We start from the raw sequence: 20544 nt of genomic DNA, 5'->3' as shown, positions 1-20544 counted from the left end.
AAACCCAACCTCTCATGCTGTTGTGGTTGAGAAAAACGGAATTAATGGCCAAAAAAGATCTACCCTATGTCCAGCATGTGTGTTATATAAAAAAATAAACAAACAAACTTGGCCAATGGTTCACACATTTCCGCAGTTGGACCGGCCTCAATTTTTTACTAACACACCAGGTGGGGCTCACCTGAAGAATGGCCTGGATCTCGCATGAACATATCACACAGGCTATATGAATGAATCCTATCGTGCCCCCTTATAGTGGTAAGATATTGATAGTTGGACCCCACACGATCATAACACCTAAAAAATAAGAGCAAGCGTGGTAGGCCATATTCCGGCACAAAAAACCACGCCACTCCATTCAGTGGGTGGGCCTCATACGATGAACACCTATTCATTTGGATACATAAGAGCAAATGTTTTATAATAGTTAGGTTCCAAATGGACCAAACATATAACCAGTAATCCGATGGCTGGGATTAATGATCAAGTCCAACAAGTGAGTGCATGCAAATCATTTTTCGCGACCGGTGAGAAGAATTCTAATACTATGATCATGTTACTTCAGCTTCCTAAACAAAGCTGCCATCATAACCGATGTGGAACTAATGCCAGACGGTTCTACAAATCCATGGCGCCTTTGCACTATCCAACAGATCGAAGAACTCAAATGCATCATACGAATCGTGCCAATATGGGCCTCCGGCATCATCTGCTTCATGTCCAATGTCCAACAAGGAACGTTCACCCATATCACAAATGTGTGAACATGAAAAAATGGGCCGAACAATGGAACGAGGTACCTATAAATCAATCAGATGTGTATTACGGTTTCAACATTGTAAATCCCTAATTAGGAATTCACCATTATAAAATATTAATTAGGGTTTCAACATTGAAGATGCTTTATCTTAAGAGAGAGATTGATTGCGAGATTGATAGAGGGAGAGAGAGACTGAGAGAGGGAGGGGGATCGAGAGTCATTGTGCCACGAAGGTTGCTTCTCCGCGGTGGTTAGCTGCTGGAGCTGCAACAGAAGGTGGTTCCGCCGCCGAAATATGGGTCGTGGAGTTGCAGAGAGAGAGAGAGAGAGAGAGAGAGAGTTGGGTTCGTGGAGTTGCAGAGAGAGAGAGAGTCGAGGTCTGCCCTTGCAGAGAGAGAGAGAGAGAGAGAGAGAGAGAGAGAGTCGGGGGCAAGGAGAGGGAATGAATAGAAATGGGCTAGGACTTTTTAATATATATATATATATATATATATATATATATATATATATATATATATATATATATATATATATATATATATATATATAAAATTTATAAATTATTGCCGGCGCTCGGTTTTAGTTAGTGCCAGCAAAGGGTCCCCCCAAAGCGTTCGCAAAACCCGATTTTATTGTAGTGTAGGTACCATCTTTGCCATACTAATGTACGATCTCTACTTCATAAAACTTGATAAAATACAAGGGAAATATAAGGGATTTGGTTAGTTCTTGCGTTGAATGGTATAATGAATGGATGATATGCTGTGTGATGATACGATACGCATTTTAGGGGAGGGATAAGAGAAATTCTCCACCCAATCCCACCTAATTTGAGAAGCTATAAGACTCCAGTTAATCTGAGTTTTTTTATGGACAGAATCTGAGGAACAGATAAGCCACAAAGCATACACTCGAACATACTAGCATGGTCGGTGCAAGATATGTATGGAATGTGTTCACACCCATTTTTGGCGCCCTGACATGGACCAATAAAGAGCCGCCACGTGTTGACACTATGAGGTTAGTACTGGTTGCTCGATGTTCCTTTACGTATTCTGTTATTAATATGGAGGCATATACCCTTACGCATGCTTTTAAAAGAGCAAATCGACATATGTCATGTGGCCACAAGTAAATGTGCTAATTAATAAGGTAGCATACCCAGCATGTCTACAAAAAGACTAACTGAGAGAACGTATCTTATCATATACCTGGCTATTATACACTTGGCGAGGCCGACTTATTGAGAGAATGTATCTTACCAAATATTTGGCTATAATATAGTCGGCGAAGCTGTCTCTCACAGTCCTTCCAAAATGGAAGATCTTTTCAGAGATGTTTAAAGAGTCTCTAGCATTGTAGACGGTTTCGAATATAAGGAGATTAGGCTGGTTTCCAAGCAAACTCAATTATGGTTCAGACCTAAATTGAGAGAAAATGGATAACGACTATATTAGATCTCAAGCCATATATTGATTAGAAAAAAAGGAATGAGAGAGCTTGAGTACCCGATCATGTAGTCGTGGTTCAATTAGGATCAAGAGAATGAGAAAACTAGATGGAAGATCTAATTCGACACATCTCTTATAATATATTGGTATCAAGAGGATCCTGTCCATCTATCCTCTCCAGCACTCCAAACCATCATGGGAAGAAAGGTTGAATGCAAGTGGTGGTTTAATTTGGACCATCCAACACTTAGATTAGAAGTGTAGTAGGTGGTCCATGAGGTGAATGGGCATGATTGATCAGTAATTTTCTGATCATTCCAATTAGTGGGCCACAAACATCTCTATCAAATGGATCAACTGTGAGAAGAGAATCATAGAAGCCAGCGGTTCCCAATCCATCAGAAGATTTTCTTATCCAGAAAACACGTCGCAAATGCGAATGATTCAAGATCAGCAAGGAAACCCAGCGAGGGTTCTACCTCCTCGATAAGCTATAAAAAAGAACATGAAGAAGAAGTCAAGGTCTTATGCCAAACACATCCATCTACTTCTCAATTTATCTTTCTTCACATAACCTAGCCTAGTTATAGTATAGATTGTTACTAATTTTCAATTTCTCTACCCACCTTTTCCTTCAATGCGGTCCACTCAGGTCTTGGATCCTCAAGTCTTGAATCCTGTTCAATTTTAGTCTCAAGCCCTAAAATGAGCTTTAAAAATGTGTGAACGGGGTAGATTTCTCACAAACATCACGGTGGATATTAAAGTTGATTTAAATTCAAACCCCTGCAAATATACTATGAATAGCTACTTTTGGATTAAAGTTGATTCTCAATCTAGGGTGCTAAACACAACAAGAGGATTTCAAATCCAGGGGGTTCCGAATCCAGGTGGTTTCAAATCCACGCTCCCAAACAGGCTTGGAGTGGTGATTTAGATAATTAAAGTTACATATGATGCATTGGTTTCAGAAAGGAGGAATGTTTTACATCCATCTTACTGGACCATAAAGTGTCTGGCCATTAATCAGATATGATTAATACGACATCTTACTCTCATGGTTAAGTAATCCAAAGTCCAGACTTATAGACTCCACCATAGAAAAGGAATGTGCCAAAAGTATTCCAAATTGCAATGAGTGGCCAATAATGAACTGTAATACAACAAAATTACACTTTCAACAAAAAAAAAAAATGGGCCGAACACCTAAGTGATGTAGAGTGGGTCGCGGATAGTTTCATGGCTAAGATGGATCAGAAAAGGCCCAGTCGACGACAGAAGTGATCCAGACCATTAGACCTTAAATCGGGTGCATCTCGCAATCTGGAATGAGTTATTCGATGTACCATATATGATTTTGGGGTAAGACGAGCTACTTTAGCCACCGAACCTAGGTGCGCCTGGTTATGCTAGTCGGATTTGCGAAATACCATCAGATCGATGGTCGTTTACCTGTTTTAATTCCTTTTTTACTATAAATAGTACGTTTTAGTTTAATTATAACTCTTCATCCGTTGGGCTTTAGGAGTCGCGCCCAACGTGAAAAGTGCTTAGAATAATTAGAAGAATAGCATGATGAAGCCAAATAGGATACTTATTATTTTTCGCCGAAAACCTTGAGCCATCATGACCGTCTATAAATAGTAAGTTTACTATTTATAGTAAGTTATGAATTCTAGGAGTTTTAGTAGTAGTTTGATTCTGAAATTTCTTCCATTGCTTAGTATCCCTATTTAAAGGGTTGTGAACTCGTTTATTTCATTCATCGATCAAATTATGAATTTTATAGAATTTATTTTATTTTTCTTACTTTTTTCCTCATGAATTCGAGAAGTTTCTATGAGGAGTCCAAAGAAGCTACATGGATTTAGAGTAATTATCCTTGAGGAAGACGGTGATTGACCTCCTCACGTTCATCCCTATATCAGTAAGAAATGGAAAACTTGGAAGAGGCCCTCTACTCATAAGATGCAAAGAATAAGGGCAAGAATATGTCGTATTGAATCACGAAAACCTCCTATATGAATAAACAAATATCAAACCGGGAGCAAAGAATACTAAAAGAAATAGGTGACAATATGCATCAATAAAGAAAAGGAAAAACGTGACCAATCTTTTGAGTTTCTCACATATAAGAGTACATGAGACACATCAAAATGAATAAAGTTACTAAATGATGTTGCGGGTAAGGTAAGCAAGTAGGCAACAAAACAGGACACTGCATTAACTCAGCCACCTATACAGATTTGAAATATTCACAATAAAAAGAAAGAGAAACAAAAAATCAGCATCCAAACTCTTACATAAACAAGCATTCAACATGATATTTGCACTAGGAGTAAACATAAGCGCATTTAGCTCCGTAATCTACAAATCAATATCCATCATTTATGAAACCTGTAGTCTTTTTTGAAAGAATCTTATAAGGCGGGCCTTATTGATCAATGGTCTAGATTAACCTAAAGGTTGGATAGTGTGATCGGGTGCACCTGTGGGCCCCACTAAGATGTGATACATCCAGAATTTTGTGTAAGGGGTGGAGTGTTACAATTGTGATACACACACAGTGTTTTAGAAGAACTAGGATTACCAATTCGTGTGGAGCCTTGGGGAGAGGAGTTTTGATGGGTTTCAAACTCCTCACCCCTTTAACTTATATTAACAGGGTTGGGTCCCCAATCCAATACCATCGACAGAAGTTACAACTCCATTATAGCTTCTTTAAAAGGTGTAAGGAGAGGAAGATCTCGGCATTCTGATTTCATAGCAATGGCGACTCAACAAGGTAAGCCATCTTCTTCATCGATCTTTCATATCCAATGTACAGTAGATCCTTTGGCAGTTCTGCAATAAGAACTTACAGTTGGTATCAGAGACACTGTGCATCAGGTATGGAGGATCAATCCAATATTAGGGATTTTGATTCCCATATTAGAGATTAGGAATTTCAATTCCCATATCAGTTACATATAAATCATTAAAGATCGCCAATGAATTGCAGGCTTCAGTTACACGTGACCCAAATTTTTTAATAAGCTATCATGTTAATTCCTAGAACTCGAAACAAACGTGCTTAGATGAAACCCAACCTCTCATGCTGTTGTGGTTGAGAAAAACAGAATTAATGGCCAAAAAAGATCTACCCTATGTCCAACATGTGTATTATATAAAAAAATAAACAAACAAACTTGGCCAACGGTTCACACATTTCTGCAGTTGGACCGGCCTCAATTTTTTACTAACACACTAGGTGGGGCTCACCTGAAGAATGGCCTGGATCTCGCATGAACATATCACATAGGCTATATGGATGAATCCTATCGTGCCCCCTTATAGTGGTCAGATATTGATAGTTGGACCCCACACGATCATAACACCTAAAAAATAAGAGCAAGCGTGGTGGGCCACATTTTAGCACAAAAACCAAACTGGTCGATTCATGAAGATAGCCACGTGTGTACACTTATTCATTAGCATATATAAAATCAAATGTTTTATGATAGTTAGGATCAAAATGGATCAAATAGCTTACCATTAATCCGACGGTTGGGATTAATGATATCGTCCAACAAGTGGTTACATGCAAATCATTTTTTGCTACTGGTGAGAAGAAATCTAATACCATGATCATGCTGCTTCGTCAGCTTCCTAAACAAAGCTATCATCATAACTGATGGGGAACTAATGTCAGACGGTTCTACAAATCCATAATGCCTTTGCACTATCCGACAGATCAAAGAGCACAAATGCATCATCCGAATTGTTCCAATATGGGCCTCTGGCATCATCTACTTCATGTCCAATGTCCTACAAGGAACGTTCACCCATATTGCAAATGTGTGAACATGAAAAAATGGGCCGAACAATGGAACAAGGTACCTATAAACCAACCAGATGTGTATTAGGGTTTCAACATTGTAAATCCCTAATTAGGAATTCACCATTGTAAAATATTAATTAGGGTTTCAACATTGAAGATGCTTTATCTTAAGAGAGATTGAACGCAAGATTGAAAGAGAGAGAGAGAGAGAGAGAGAGAGAGAGAGAGAGAGAGAGAGAGAGAGACCTGAGAGAGGGAGAGGGAGACCAAGAGTCATTGTGCCACGAAGGTTGCTTCTCCGTGGTCGGTAGCTGCTGGAGCTGCAACAGAAGGTGGTTCTGCTGTCGAAATATGGGTTGTGGAGTTGCAAAGAGAGAGAGAGAGAGAGAGAGAGAGAGAGAGTTGGGTTCGTGGAGTTGCAGAGAGAGAGAGAGAGTCGAGGTCATGGAGTTGCAGAGAGAGAGAGAGAGAGAGAGAGAGAGAGAGAGAGTCAGGGGCGGGGAGAGGGAATGAATAGAAATGGGCTAGGGCTTTTTTAATATATATATATATATATATATATATATATATATATATATATATATACATATATATATATATATATATATATATATATATAAATTTATAGGCTGCAAGGGTCGGCGCTCGGTTTTAGTTAGTGCCACAAAGGGTCCCCCCAAAGTGTCCACAAAACCCGATTTTGTTGTAGTGTAGGTACCATCTTTGCCATACAAACGTACGATCTATACTTCACAAAACTTGATAAAATGCAAGGGAAATATAAGGGATTTGGTTAGTTCTTGCATTGAATGGTATAATGAATGGATGATATATTGTGTGATAATGCGATACTCACTTTAGGAGAGGGATAAGAGGAATTCTCCGCCCAAACCCACCTGACTTGAGAAGCTATAAGACTCCAGTTAATCTAAGTTTTTTTTTTATGGACAGAATATGAGGAACAGATAAGCCACAAAGCATACACTCGAACAAACTAGCATGGTGGGTGCAAGATATGTATGGAATGTGTTCACACCCATTTTTGGCACCCTGACATGGACCAATAGAGAGCTACCACATATTGACACTATGAGGTTAGTACTGGTTGCTCGATGTTCCTTTACGTATTCTGTTATTAATACGGAGGCATATACCCTTATGCATGCTTTTAAAGGAGCAAATTGACATATGTCATGTGGCCACAAGTAAATGTGTTAATTAATAAGGCAGCATACCCAGCGCGTCTACAAAAAGACTCATTGAGAGAACATTTCTTATCATATATCTGGCTATTATACACTTAGCGAGGCCGACTTATTGAGAGAATGTATCTTACCAAATATTTGGCTATGATATACTCGGCGAAGCCATCTCTCACAGTCCTTCCAAAATGGAAGATCTTTTCAGAGATGTTTAAAGAGTCTCTAGCATTCTAGACGGTTTCGAATATAGGGAGATTAGACTGATTTCCAAGTAAACTCAATTATGGTTCGGACCTAAATTGGGAGAAAATGGATAACGACTATATTAGATCTCAAGCCATATATTGATTAGAAAAAAAAGGAATGAGAGAGATTGAGTACTCGATCATGTAGTCGTGGTTCAATTAGGATCAAGAGAATGAGAAAACTAGATGGAAGATCTAATTTGACATATCTCTCATAATATATTGGTATCAAGGGGATCCTGTCCATCTATCCTTTCCAACACTCCAAACCATCATGGGAAGGAAGGTTGAATGCAGGTGGTGGTTTAATTTGGACCATCCAACACTTAGATTAGAAGTGCAGTAGGTGGTCTACGAGGTGAATGGGCATGATTGATCAGTAATTTCCTAATCATTCCAATTAGTGGGCCATAAACATCTCTATCAAATGGATCAATTGTGAGAAGAGAATCATAGAAGGCAGCAGTTCCCAATCCATCAGGAGATTTTCTTATCAAGAAAACACGTCGCAAATACGAATGATTCAAGATCAACAAGGAAACCCAGCGAGGGTTCTACCTCCTCGATAAGGTATAAAAAAGAACATGAAGAAGAAGTCAAGGTCTTATACCAAACACATCTATCTACTTCTCAATTTATCTTTTTTCACATAACCTAGCCTAGTTATAGTATAGATTGTTACCAATTTTCAATTTCCCTACCCACCTTGTCCTTCAATGCGGTCTACTCAAGTCTTGGATCCTGTTCAATTTTAGTCTCAAGTCCTAAAATGAGCTTTAAAAATGTATGGACAGGGTAGATTTCTCACAAACATCACGGTGGGTCCCACTTAAGTTTCTAGTGTAGCAACTTTATGGTAAAGGCTTCCACAAGAAATATAATTCGATGTATTCTAGTAAATTGGACGCGGATTGCGTCCTACCCTGCCCGGACGACAATCTGTCCAGACAAGTCTATGTGGGGCACACCGTGATGTAATTTATCACTTTTATCAGATTATTTTAAGGTACGGTACTAAAAATGAGGCAGGTGAAAGGCTTAAGTGGACCACAAAGTGGGGGATTGAACGTCCACCATTAAAAACTTTTTGGGAGCTGGAGAAGTTTCAGATCAAGTTAATATTTAAGTTTTCACTTCATCCATGTCTACATGACCTTATGAATAGGTTGGATGGTAAAAAAAACATCATGGTAGCCATTCAAAAGTTTTCAACAATGGGTGTCATTATCACTGTATCTTCCTTTGGTGTGGTCCAATGGAGCTTTGGACCTGTCTCAATTTTAGTATCATAACCTTAAAATGATCTGATAAAAGTGATGAACAGTGTGGATAAAACACTTACATCATGGTGGGGCCCATAGAGCCCTGCCCGGATGGATTACCATCCGGGCGGGTGTAGGACGCAATCCTTGCCATATTTACACTTTGCAGATTACTATGTTAGTTTACCACCATTTTTAGTGCTTCGTCATCTCATGCTTGCCAACGTTGAAGACAATCCAAACCATCTAAATCACCAATACAATTATGAAGGAGTATAAGATATATTCTGATAACAAGCTACTGACAGTCAGATTTCTCCCTTAGAATTGGGATCACTGGCTATTTTTCTTCAACCATCCTTTTGAACAGCCATAAAAATGAACTATATATAAACCTCAGGTGGACCACACCATGGGAAAACAGTAGTAATTGAATGTCCACTATTAAAAACCTTCTAGGGTCCACTGTAACGATTATTTGACATCTAACCTGTTGATTAGGTCATATAGACTTGGATGAAGGGAAAAAAAATTATATTAGCTTGATCCAAAACATTTGTGGCCCCAAGAAGTTTTTAATGGTGGGTATTCAATCAATACTGTGCGGTCTAGTTGAGATTTGGATCAACCTCATTCTTGGTCTGTTACAATAAAATGATCTGAAATAATGGGTGGACAGCATGGATGAAACACATACATCATTGTGGGGCCACAGAGCACCTACCAGTAGCCATTGGCTTGTGTCAGGGGCAGTATCCAATTCGTTGCAGGACGAAATAGGATTGGGTACTGAGTTATTCAGTACGCTGTTATTTTACTGAATAAATTTTGTTGGGCCCACTGTTATTTCACGTGGTTTATCTACGCCGACCATCCGTTTTTCCAGATCATTTAAGGGGTTCAGCCCAAAACTGAAGTATATCAAAAGCTCAAGTAAACCATACCAAAGGCAACAGTGAAAGTGTTGATTTCCACCGTTGAAACCTTTCCAAGGCCCCAGTGATGTTTATTTATCATCCAAACTTTTCATAAGATAAAAAAATACATGGATGAAGGGAAAAAAGAAATATCATATTGATCTAAAACTTCTGTGGGTCCCAAGAACTTTTTCAACGGTAGACTTTAATTCACACTGTTTCAGGTAGTGTGGTCCATTCGACCTTTATATATAACTAATTTTTTGTTTAAAGAAATAAAATTATATGATAAAACGGATGGATGGAGTTGATATAATGCATGAATGAAGGTGGCTCCACAGAGTTTACTCAGTACGCTAGGAGTACTGAGTTACTCGTTACGCAAGCTGCTTCCCTGCAGGACGCGGATTTCCTGGAAAGTCTTTCGCAGGAAGTTCTTGCGCAAGGATATTGGGTGGGCCCTCTTCAATGTATGTGATAAATCCATTCCGTCCATCCATTTTACGAGCTAATTTTAGGACGTTCAACCAAAAATTAGGTGGATACAAAACTAAAGTGGGTCACACGAGAAGGAAATTTGGGAAAAGAAATTCTTACCGTTGAAACATTCTTGGATCTACCTTGATGTTTATATGCTATCTAAACCGTTTATAAGGTCATTCCCATTGGGATGAATTGAAAAAACTGAAAATATAGGCTGATATAAAACTTTTATGTGTATGAGAATGCTTCAACGGTGCTCACTGAATTCCCACTGTTTCCTCTCGTTTGATCCACTTAAGTTTTGGATACACTTTATTTTTTGTCACACGTCCTAAAATAAGCTACTAAAACGGATGGACGGGTTGGATTCCTCAAAAACATCACGGTGGACCCCACCCAGCATCCTTGCGCAGGAACTTCCCTTTCGCAGTAAATCCGCGTTGCAAGTTACCGCATTAACCAACACTATAAATAAAAGCACTAACAGCCTCAAATATTCAAAACCAAAAAATCACAATGGCGAGAATCGTCCTCTCCATCATTCTCTCGTACGCGTTCATCACCATCATGGCATGCCCCGCCCACGCCCACGGCACGTCGCCAATGAAGAAGAAGTTCCCCGCCGTTCTAGTCTTCGGCGATTCTACTGTCGACACAGGCAACAACAACTATATTGATACAATGTTGAAGGCTGACCACCCGCCCTATGGTGTGGATTACCCTGATTATGAGGCCACGGGCCGCTTCTCGGATGGTCGGCTGATGCCCGATATGCTAGTGTCCGAGCTAGGCATAAAGGAATCGTTACCGCCATTCTTGAATCCATTGCTATCGGATGATGAGATCAAGACCGGTGTTAACTTTGCGTCAGCGGGTTCCGGTATCGATGACCTGACCACAGTAGCAACTGGCGTGATACCGGTGTCGAGGCAGCTTTCGATGTTTAAGAACTATATAACTAGACTTAAGTCAATCATAAGTGATCAAGAGGCTAATAAGACAATTAGTAATGCACTAATCTTGATTAGTGCAGGGACTAATGACTTTATATTCAACTGGTATGATATTCCTTCAAGGAGGTGGCAGTTCCACAACATTAGTGGGTACCAAGATTTTCTACTGCAAAAGCTACGTAATCAGCTCGAGGTTCTCTCTCTCTCTCTCTCTCTCTCTCTCTCTCTCTCTCTCTCTCTCTGTGACTAAGATCTCTGATTGTTCATTAGGTGGGCCTACTATATGAATATTTGTTTCTAATGACAGCTAATCTGCAACACGGATTGGGTACTACCCCTACCAGGACCTGACTAGAGACAGATGGTCCTGACAGGGATTCTTTGGGGCCCACTGTGATATATTTGTTTTATCCAAGCTCAACTTGGCTTGAACTCAATTTCGAGTCGATTCTAGGGAGTTAACAGAGCTGTGGTTGTTGTGGACCATTCACCCTTTAGACTAAAATAAAATAAAATAGCCTGATTGCTTCTTGAAATGCTTTCAATTTTTACATTTTCTAATATGATCATGTGCAGCAATTATACCATCTCGGCGGTAGAAAGTTCATCGTGCCGGGCCTTGCGCCGATCGGCTGCATCCCATTTCAAATAACTACAAAATTCAAGAAACCATTGCAACGGGTGTGCATTGAAGAACAAAACTTGGATGCTACCATCTACAATGCAAAGCTCAAGAATCTGTTGCCTGAAATCCAGTCTTGGCTGCCTGGAAGCAGATTCGTCTATGCTGGTGTCTATGATCCAGTTGCTGACATGGTCAATCATCCCGAAAAATATGGTAATTCTTTTCATTTTCATTTTCTCAAGAGGTTTAAATAGTGGTCTAGTAATTAGAACCATTGGAGGGTGGTTCCTTGATGAACCATTCACTACAGATGGGGCCATGGTTCAATGATAAGTTACGGTGACGAATCTATTCTCTCAGATTAGAGATTGTTGATCTCTCTAAAGAATCACCTTGATCCAGCAATTCTAACCGTTCAATCAGTGTCTTGGACAATGTTAATTTCCCTTACGAAATCCATGGATCTTCGATCGTTAATTTATTTGGTTATTTATTTTGATGGGCAGGATTTGTGGACACCAAGAGAGGATGTTGTGGGACCGGTTTTCTTGAAATAGGCCCACTTTGTAACATCCACACTGCTACTTGTAAGGATGCTTCTAAGTTCTTATATTGGGACGCCGTACACCCAACCGAAGCAACCTACAAAGTACTTTCGAAACATCTACTCGAGCTTCTTCTGGCGCGGCCATTATAGGAAATTCTAATAATATCAGTGTATGCACAAGATAAGTTAATTTATACCGTCCATTTATTGATTCAACACACCCCATCTAATTTTTTTTTTTCTAGAGTCTTTTTATTTTTATTTTTATTTTTATTTTTTTATTTATGAGATGTATGCAGTGCAATTTACAAGTTTAATGGAAATAGTAGTTTTTTAGATGATCGCTGCCGTTTATTTGATGACCATCAATTGGACGACTAAAGAAGTATCTTTTCATTGTCATCATTTGTTATCTCCATCTATAGTGGATTGGACTATATGAACGGTTTGGATTTGTCTACACATGGGGATACATTTGCATGTGTGGATGGTCAGATGGTGCCTATATTTTTAATTAGATTTATGATGGGCCACCCAAGCCCGAACTGTGATGATTGGGCACGATCTTTGCCGGCCACCCTCTCTCTCTTTTCTTTTTTTTTTTTTTGCAAGATCTGGGCTGTTTGTAAGGTGGGCCTGGATTCCAATGCAAGCCCAGGCCGAAAGCCCGAAAGGCCAATCCATCCCATTGGCAGCCAGATTGATCTTACCATCAACTTCAAAACAGGTAAAAAAATCAGTCTCCGACTTATCATTTGACCCCACTTGATGATCAGATCAAGATGAACGGTTGGATTTGAACATGTTTGCCACGTTACCAATTCGGGAAGCCCTTGTATGAGAACTGTCTGGTCTTTCAATAACCCACAGATTGTATGTTTTCCATGCACCCGAGCCGTGTTGGGCGCACCCGTGCATCTGGATCACTATCGAACTGAACTTGAACCACATGCAATTACAAATACAGGTGGGTTTGGGTGCACTATTGAATTGAATTGTGAGCACATGTAAAAAGATATGACATAGTCATGGAAATTTTTTTTAGACAGGTCATTCATTTTCAAAACCATTTAAACAGGTACATTGTCTAAATTAAGAAAGAAAGAAAGAAAGAAAACATCAAGAACAATCCATAAATCTAAAAATCTGAACTCATTAACCTGAACGATCATCTACAAATGGAGAGACGGATTGTAAAGATCATCTAAAAATCTGAACTCATTAACATGAATGAATATGAAAGACCCAGATTACAACAATCGTTTGATAATACAGAAAGGAAAAAAATAGGAATCATAGTGCAAAAACCAAATTTCAATGCCAACAACCAGAATTTTTTTTTTTTTTTATATTTTGCAAGGTCCAGATTGGTAGAATCTGATCAGCCGATCCACATGCAATATCAATGGTATCAGCCAATACTATCAATATCGCACGTGGCTAATACAATATACAGATGGGTTATGTGATGCTCAATAATATGGTGGGCCCAATAATATTTCCCATATCAGATTATCACTTTTGTACAACAAGAAATGGACAATTGAAACCAATAGCTCAGATGGGGGAGAGTTATTGGTGGAATACTTTCGCTTGATGAAATCATCAGTGAGTATAAAATGAACATGTTTTACTTGTCTACTGCATCCAACCTTGCCAAAGAGTTTTTCACCATCCTCCCAAAGAAGATCATATGGTGATTGCTTCTCATCTAGCCTGGTAAAGAAACATCCAAATGAGAGAGAGAGAGAGAGAGAGAGAGAGAGAGAGAGAGAGAGAGAGAGAGAGAGAGAGAGAGAGAGAGATCCCACACTTTCAAGATCCCAGCCCAACCACAGACAACAACCTGGCCTTTCATCTGGAATCCAAGCCATTCATCGATGTGGGGCAAAAAACTTGCTATCATCATTGATACTATAGAAAGCAAGGGGTGTTTGGATGGAGGAAAAACAAAACATGGACATGGAAAAGTAAACTAGAATCCTCAGAAAATGGAAATGTAACCAATAGATTTTGAATGAATTGCATGTGGGACTGTAATCTAAGAACTAGCCCTTTTCATGGCTGCATGTAGAATTCGATAAGCTTGGAAAAAGAAAATCCAGGATTCAAATTATATTAATGAATACTTTATTAAGAATAAAGGGGATTAAGCTCCAAGAAAAAAAAAAAAAACTCTTACTAAAGGTCTCAAGATAAAAATCCTTGTTTCCCACAACCTGACTGATTCATCGAGCTTGCCATCTCCCATGTTGATGATGCCTGAAAAACAGGACAGAACAGAAGTTTCAGCATGTAATCGCTTCCTACCTAGAGAAATGGGTGTTGAAAACGAAGGAAATTTGAAAGACCTTGTGACGCCACGATGCATTGAAGCACCTCTAGAGAATCCATATATGGACTAGTTATTATCCATATACATTAAGAAAACCATGCACGTACCATTGAGCCATCGGAAAGTTGAGATCTTCACTTAAGCTCCTCTATGTTGCCATGATTAGGTAACTGCAGACATTGATGTCCCTATAGACATTGCTAAATATTCTTTGAAAAAATAGAAAGGAGAAATAATGAGACTGGATTAATCTAACCTCTGCAACAAAAAGTATTCTCAATGTGAACAACAAAGATTGGAAAAGAATCTGAACTTTCAATTTGAAGCTCAAATCCTACACCAACTTGCCACAATTTAGGTTCACAATCAGCCAAAATGGTGTAGAAAGAATAAATATGCAGAACGGCACCACTCAAACTCAATGGTATCACACCAAAGGGGCTCTATGGTGTTGTTTGGATGCTTGTAAAATTGTTTAGGTATAAAGGGTTTACTAGTGTTTAGATGGGAAATTTTGGGCATAAAGCAATTACAACTTTCTTAGCTAAGACATTTCTTTCAACCATTTAAGGACTATTCTCCAACTTGCAGTTATATTACCTTCCTTTTTTAAAGCAAGGAATCTAACCGTGGTTTGAAGGCTACTTCCTCATTCTGGATACTAGGAAAAGCCATTGCAATTTCATTACTTGGCCTTAGTTGAACTGAATTTTCATAATCAAATTAAATTGTGCATCCAAACATGCTCTTGGGCCATTTCAGGTTTGAATGTTTTCATGCAGTTACATTTTTATCCAACCATTAGAAGTTTACAAAGACAAAACAAGAATTCCTGAAATTTTGCAAGATTTTCACAAAATGATCAAGAAATGAGATAATTAGCCATACCCAAGAAGCTTCTTCCCTAAAATATGACCAAAGATGAACCCCAAGATGAATTTGAATTCAAAGATACAATACATAGGCAGCCAGTCAGTCAAAACAAGAAGTACATAACCATACAAATTGAGTAAGAGAGTGAAGGATTTAAAAGACATCAGACAAGAAAAGACCAAAATGTTGAATGGCTAAAATTATCCACTAAAAGCTACATACAAGGAAACCTTAATATTCAAATCGTTTCATGAGCAATAGATTCATGTTTCAATACAACAATTATAAAAAAGGTAAAAGCAGAAAAAAGCTAAAGATCTTTGTCTTTTTTCTTTCTTGCCTATGGGTTTTGGTCAGCACACGCATGTAAAAGCACTACAACAAAATTGACTTGTAAAATCTATACTTATAAAATCATGAAATTCTTCTACATGAACAATGAACTGTTGTAGCCGTAGCCACTTCCTTTTTTTTTAAAAAAAAATTATTATAATAATGGTATTTCTTACCTCTGTTACATGCAAACCGGTATTTGTCAATTGAGCTTCCAAAACAAGCAGCATAATATTGACAGAGGATAAAGGCTGTTTCCACTTTTTGCTGTTCAAATGGAAGTTCAGAACAAAGATGTAGCAACTTGCATTGATAGAGTCCATGTATGAATCTAGTTGGAAACTCAAACATTATACATCCAAAAATAGATCTAATGGGTAAAATCCTTCAGGATGCATTACTAGCTAAGCTCCTTTCTTTTCAGATGTTACAAATCCTATGTAACGTGCGTTTGGATGCATATTAAAATGAATTCAAATAATTAGTTGAATAAAGTGATAACCAAATTACAAATAACTTTCCTAGCTTTCATGTTGAGGAATTGAGCTACAAATTGCTACCACATTAATTCAAATCCAACTTCAATGAAACACAACTGCAATTTGAGGCTCTTCCTATTATAATACTAAAAAGCATAAACAACATAATTCAGAAACCAAAAACATTTATAAAAAAAAAAAAAAATCACTCCATCTGGCAATCATATTTTCTGTGGAAACACAAATTGGATTACCTACATACAATGAAACCACCGTGGCAACCTGCAGCCTTGCTCCAAGTTCAATCACAGGTGCAAAATCTCCATCCATACTAAACAAGCTGCATAATAAGAAAAACCACAGTAGCTTATATAACAAAAATACAATATACCCCCTTTTTTTTCAAGAAAGGTGGGGCACACTGGCACTCCACCGAACTCTGTTGATCAAGAACAGTAGCTTATATAACAAAAATACAATATACCACTTCAAAGGTGTATTTCATGCGCTAAGAACTTAGAAATTGAGAAAAATGATTTGACTCGGTATCCTTGCATAGAATGGCATATTAGGAAGACAAAAATACAATGCACCAAGCCATCTATTGTTCAAACTACCAATCAAAACATCCATCAAACCATTCTATGTAATAACTGTACAATACTAATAGAAGAAAGAAACATATATAGGCAAGATATTGCATAAGCATTTTTGTGGTTTTAGTTTTACCGGCACCACTTTCACCACTAACCAGAATGGAGTTGCTTTTTCCCTCATTAATCATTGCCCTGTTTCCAATCAATCATATCTGTAAACAAGAACATTCTAATGAAGAAACAACATGTTTTATTGCAAAACATGAGTATGATCCTACCTGTAAGCCGCATATGCAACTGCAAAGACATGAGTATCATCCTACCTGTATATTGGCAAAAGTTTTACAACAATTATCGAGAGAGAGAGAGAGAGAGAGAGAGAGAGAGAGAGAGAGAGAGAGAGAGAGAGAGAGAGAGAGAGAGAGAGACTGTGACATGATTGAAAAAACCTGCATTTTGTTTTTCTTTTTTTCTTCAAGTCATACTGAAAACATAAGGATGCTCGATCATTTGAGGATGAACGATTGAACATGGCTGCTGTTCTGGAAAAGGCACAATATCTATTTTAAACATTTTGGTAATCCAACCCAAAGAAAAAAAATAGTTGAGTTTAAAAATCGAAATTCATAACCGGAAGAAATTTCAATAAAGTTGCTAAGTTTTAGGAAGAGTACAAGAAGTCAAGAACTAAGTACAGTTGTTGGATACAATTTTTATAGAAACAGAGAAGCTGGAGCAATGGGGATTTCAATGTCTCTCCTACAAGAGACCAATTCAATGAAACAGGAACATCAATTTTATGGTAATTCGTGAAACTATGACACCAAAGACTACAACTCCACTCATTTCTTGGATATGATGGCTATTAGGCAATTATCATGAATATTAAATAATTCATGAAGGCAACTATAATTTTTTTATTACCAAAAATCATGACACCACACATACAACTGAGCCAATTCAGACAAACAAATTAGCATTTTAAGGCTATTCTTCTTCAAATTCATATAATGCAATGGAAGATGAAGAAAGAAGAATAAATTTAACCCATGTCCACTCTAGTTGAGTAATAGGTAGATCCCAACAACACCTCAGGAGCTCTGTACCAAAGTGTAACAATCTGAAATGGGAAACAAACATGAAATTAAATAGCAGATTTGATTGAGAGGAGTAATCTAAACCAAATTACATGGACCGGTTTCTCATTTTCCACTACCTATGCATACCTCATGAGTGTAGCTCTTGAGAGGGACTGTGAAGGCTCTTCCAAGCCCAAGATCTGCAATCTTCAGTATGCCTTTCTCTGTGTCCACCAAGAGATTTTGATGCTTCAGATCTCTATTCCATGTAGTTCCAACGGATCAAGATCAGATTTTTGATATTTTTGTACAATGACATTTATAGAAGGATGGAATCAATGAAATGAAAAGGAAGACGAATGAATAACCAACAAAAGGTAACTTCTGTAGCACTCCATGGCCTAGACAATGAGCAACTCCTTTGCACAACTGATACAGGAAACTCTGTAAAGAACAAAATAGAGAAATTCAAGTAAGATAACATGTTCAAGGTCTGCAAGATCTGGAAATCCTTCTCATGAAAGCAGGAAAAAAGAAGAAGAGAGAAGCTAAAATATAGTGAGAATCAGCAAACCAAATGCAGACATGAAATTGTAAGACTTCTAAAACTGAGGTTTTAACGCCATGTATTAACAATTTCCATAACCAAAAGCCAAGAAATGAAGATTCAAATTGAAACCTACAAATAAAAATAGGCTTTGAAACCAACAGGGGTCTGGATAAAGGATTGCATTCTAACAAACTGATGTCTACAAAACCTGACATGACGGGTAGTTTTCCATGCCAGATATCTGAAAACTGGAAACAAATCAATACCTAAGTGGTTGTTTGGATGGTGGTAAATGGTTTAAGTTATAAATGATTTTGTGCAAGTGAGCAAACCACTTGAATAGCCTTATGGGTACAATGGAAATTCATTTCCAACCAATACAAAACTATTTATTTATTCATATTTGTTCAAGGCTAGTTAGGATCCTCAGTTGGACTGATGCAGGGCTTCAATTAGCAACAACCATTAACAAGGAAAATCATTTTCAGGCATTTTATCGAATGAGTAGAGGGCAGATATAGAAACATACTATTTCCACTATTGACAAACCCGATCTCACCTTGACACAAGTACTCATCGCAAACTATAATATATCAATGGAATCACCTAAAAATTCAATGGGTAAATTCTGACTAAGAAAAATGAGTACTAAAAATCGAAACCAAACAAATTACTTATAGATACCTAAGTTTACATTTACTTATCTACATAGAAAAAGTGTTGTTTGAAATCTTACAATTATTTTAGATTCAGCAGATCCATAAATATGTTGCCAATAGGCCCAGATAGGGAATTGTGGCTAAGATTCCTGCATACAGATGGAATGCGATTCATGAAAATCTGTCCTGTATTCATAAACCAAAAACCTTTAAGTTCTCATTCAACAAGAAACTTACAGAGACTGGAGATATTTCACAATATTCAGCAGTATTATTGCATACAAACGAGATTCCTTGAGACGCATCCTTCACCATATCACTGATGGTTCCCTGAGGAAAATTTCTGCATAGAAATGTGGACCATGAAACATGTTGATTGCATGTGTGCGCTGATCTACGTGCACAGGTACGTGGAGATTTTGGATAAGACAACAAAATGGTAGAACCTTAAATTAAGATAACAGAAAAACCTGTAATCAATGGATGTGACTATAATATCTCTTTCTGCTAACTGTTTTCCCAAAAGAGCACCCCATGCTTTGTACCTGCACCACAAAACCTCTCAACTATATGAGTACACAGAATAAACAGATTCAATTCATCCACAAAAAGATAGAAATTGTGCCAAATGTATAATTCTTGGATTCATATTTCAAGTGCCAATTCAGAAACATTAAATTAAGTGCCTTCATAGGTATAAAATGAGTACAAGATTATGTCAATTAGGGGATGGTGCGAACGCACGTCTTGCAACAATGATGGTGATCATCTATCTCTTCCATTTTACCTTCTGGTATTGTTTTGTAGGTCCCAAGTTAGTTACCTACCAAAAAGCAAAGTCAAACAGGTTTAATAGTCACCAAGGTTGGAAATTGAAGAACAACAGACTCATTAGAGCCATCAAGTCCAACCGATTATGCACAAGGTCAAGGGCTAATGATAAATTTTTAAAAAAAAAAATGGAGGGAAGGTTTTTTTTTTTTTTTTAAAAAGGTCTCTTCATCAAGTACTCAAGGCTACTTGAGAAGAGGTAATTCCTCAGTTGGAATGGCCATTCTTAGTGGCCAAAATTTGCACTTCAAGTTCTAAAATCATGCTACACATCATGTCCTTTTGGGAATGATTCCTTCATTACTAGTTTCTATGCCATCGTCAAATGAATCCATCCTCTTGGATTATTACAACAAAGTCATTAATTTCATAAAATGCTCTTGTTCTAACATTGCTAATGATGGGGTTCTATGTAACTTCAACACATGCTCCACGCCAGACATGGTGTTTAAAACACAGTTTCATCCACACATTGGTGTGTGTGTGTGTGTGTACACACACACACACACATATATTTAATTATTAAAATATATTACTTAAGTAA

At 37.9% G+C, this 20544-nt stretch overlaps 1 protein-coding gene and 1 long non-coding RNA gene across 4 annotated transcripts; one reads left to right on the top strand and one right to left on the bottom strand.

The window, feature by feature from the left end:
* Positions 1 to 10318: 10318 nt before the first annotated feature.
* LOC131225040 (GDSL esterase/lipase At2g31540-like) lies at positions 10319 to 12415 on the top strand. Its single transcript, XM_058220465.1, has 3 exons — positions 10319 to 11286; positions 11670 to 11931; positions 12225 to 12415. The coding sequence occupies exons 1-3, from the start codon at positions 10657 to 10659 to the stop codon at positions 12413 to 12415; spliced, it is 1083 nt and encodes a 360-aa protein (XP_058076448.1). The 5' UTR covers positions 10319 to 10656.
* A 4928-nt stretch (positions 12416 to 17343) lies between these two features.
* On the bottom strand, positions 17344 to 19917 carry LOC131224659 (uncharacterized). Of its 3 annotated transcripts, none has more exons than XR_009161101.1 (4): positions 19640 to 19917; positions 18329 to 18404; positions 18108 to 18219; positions 17344 to 18001 (listed from the first exon to the last, which is right to left on the bottom strand). It is a non-coding gene; the product is annotated as an uncharacterized LOC131224659 (long non-coding RNA). The 3 variants fall into 3 exon arrangements; XR_009161100.1 differs by having other exon boundaries at positions 18333 to 18404; XR_009161099.1 differs by having other exon boundaries at positions 17345 to 18001; positions 18108 to 18404.
* Between the last annotated feature and the right edge of the window lie 627 nt (positions 19918 to 20544).

The sequence above is a fragment of the Magnolia sinica genome, chromosome 14, assembly GCF_029962835.1.
Source record: "Magnolia sinica isolate HGM2019 chromosome 14, MsV1, whole genome shotgun sequence".
Classification (NCBI taxonomy): Eukaryota; Viridiplantae; Streptophyta; class Magnoliopsida; order Magnoliales; family Magnoliaceae; genus Magnolia; species Magnolia sinica.
The sequence above is the reverse complement of the archived record's forward strand: the minus strand, read 5'-3'. Positions and strand labels throughout refer to the sequence as shown.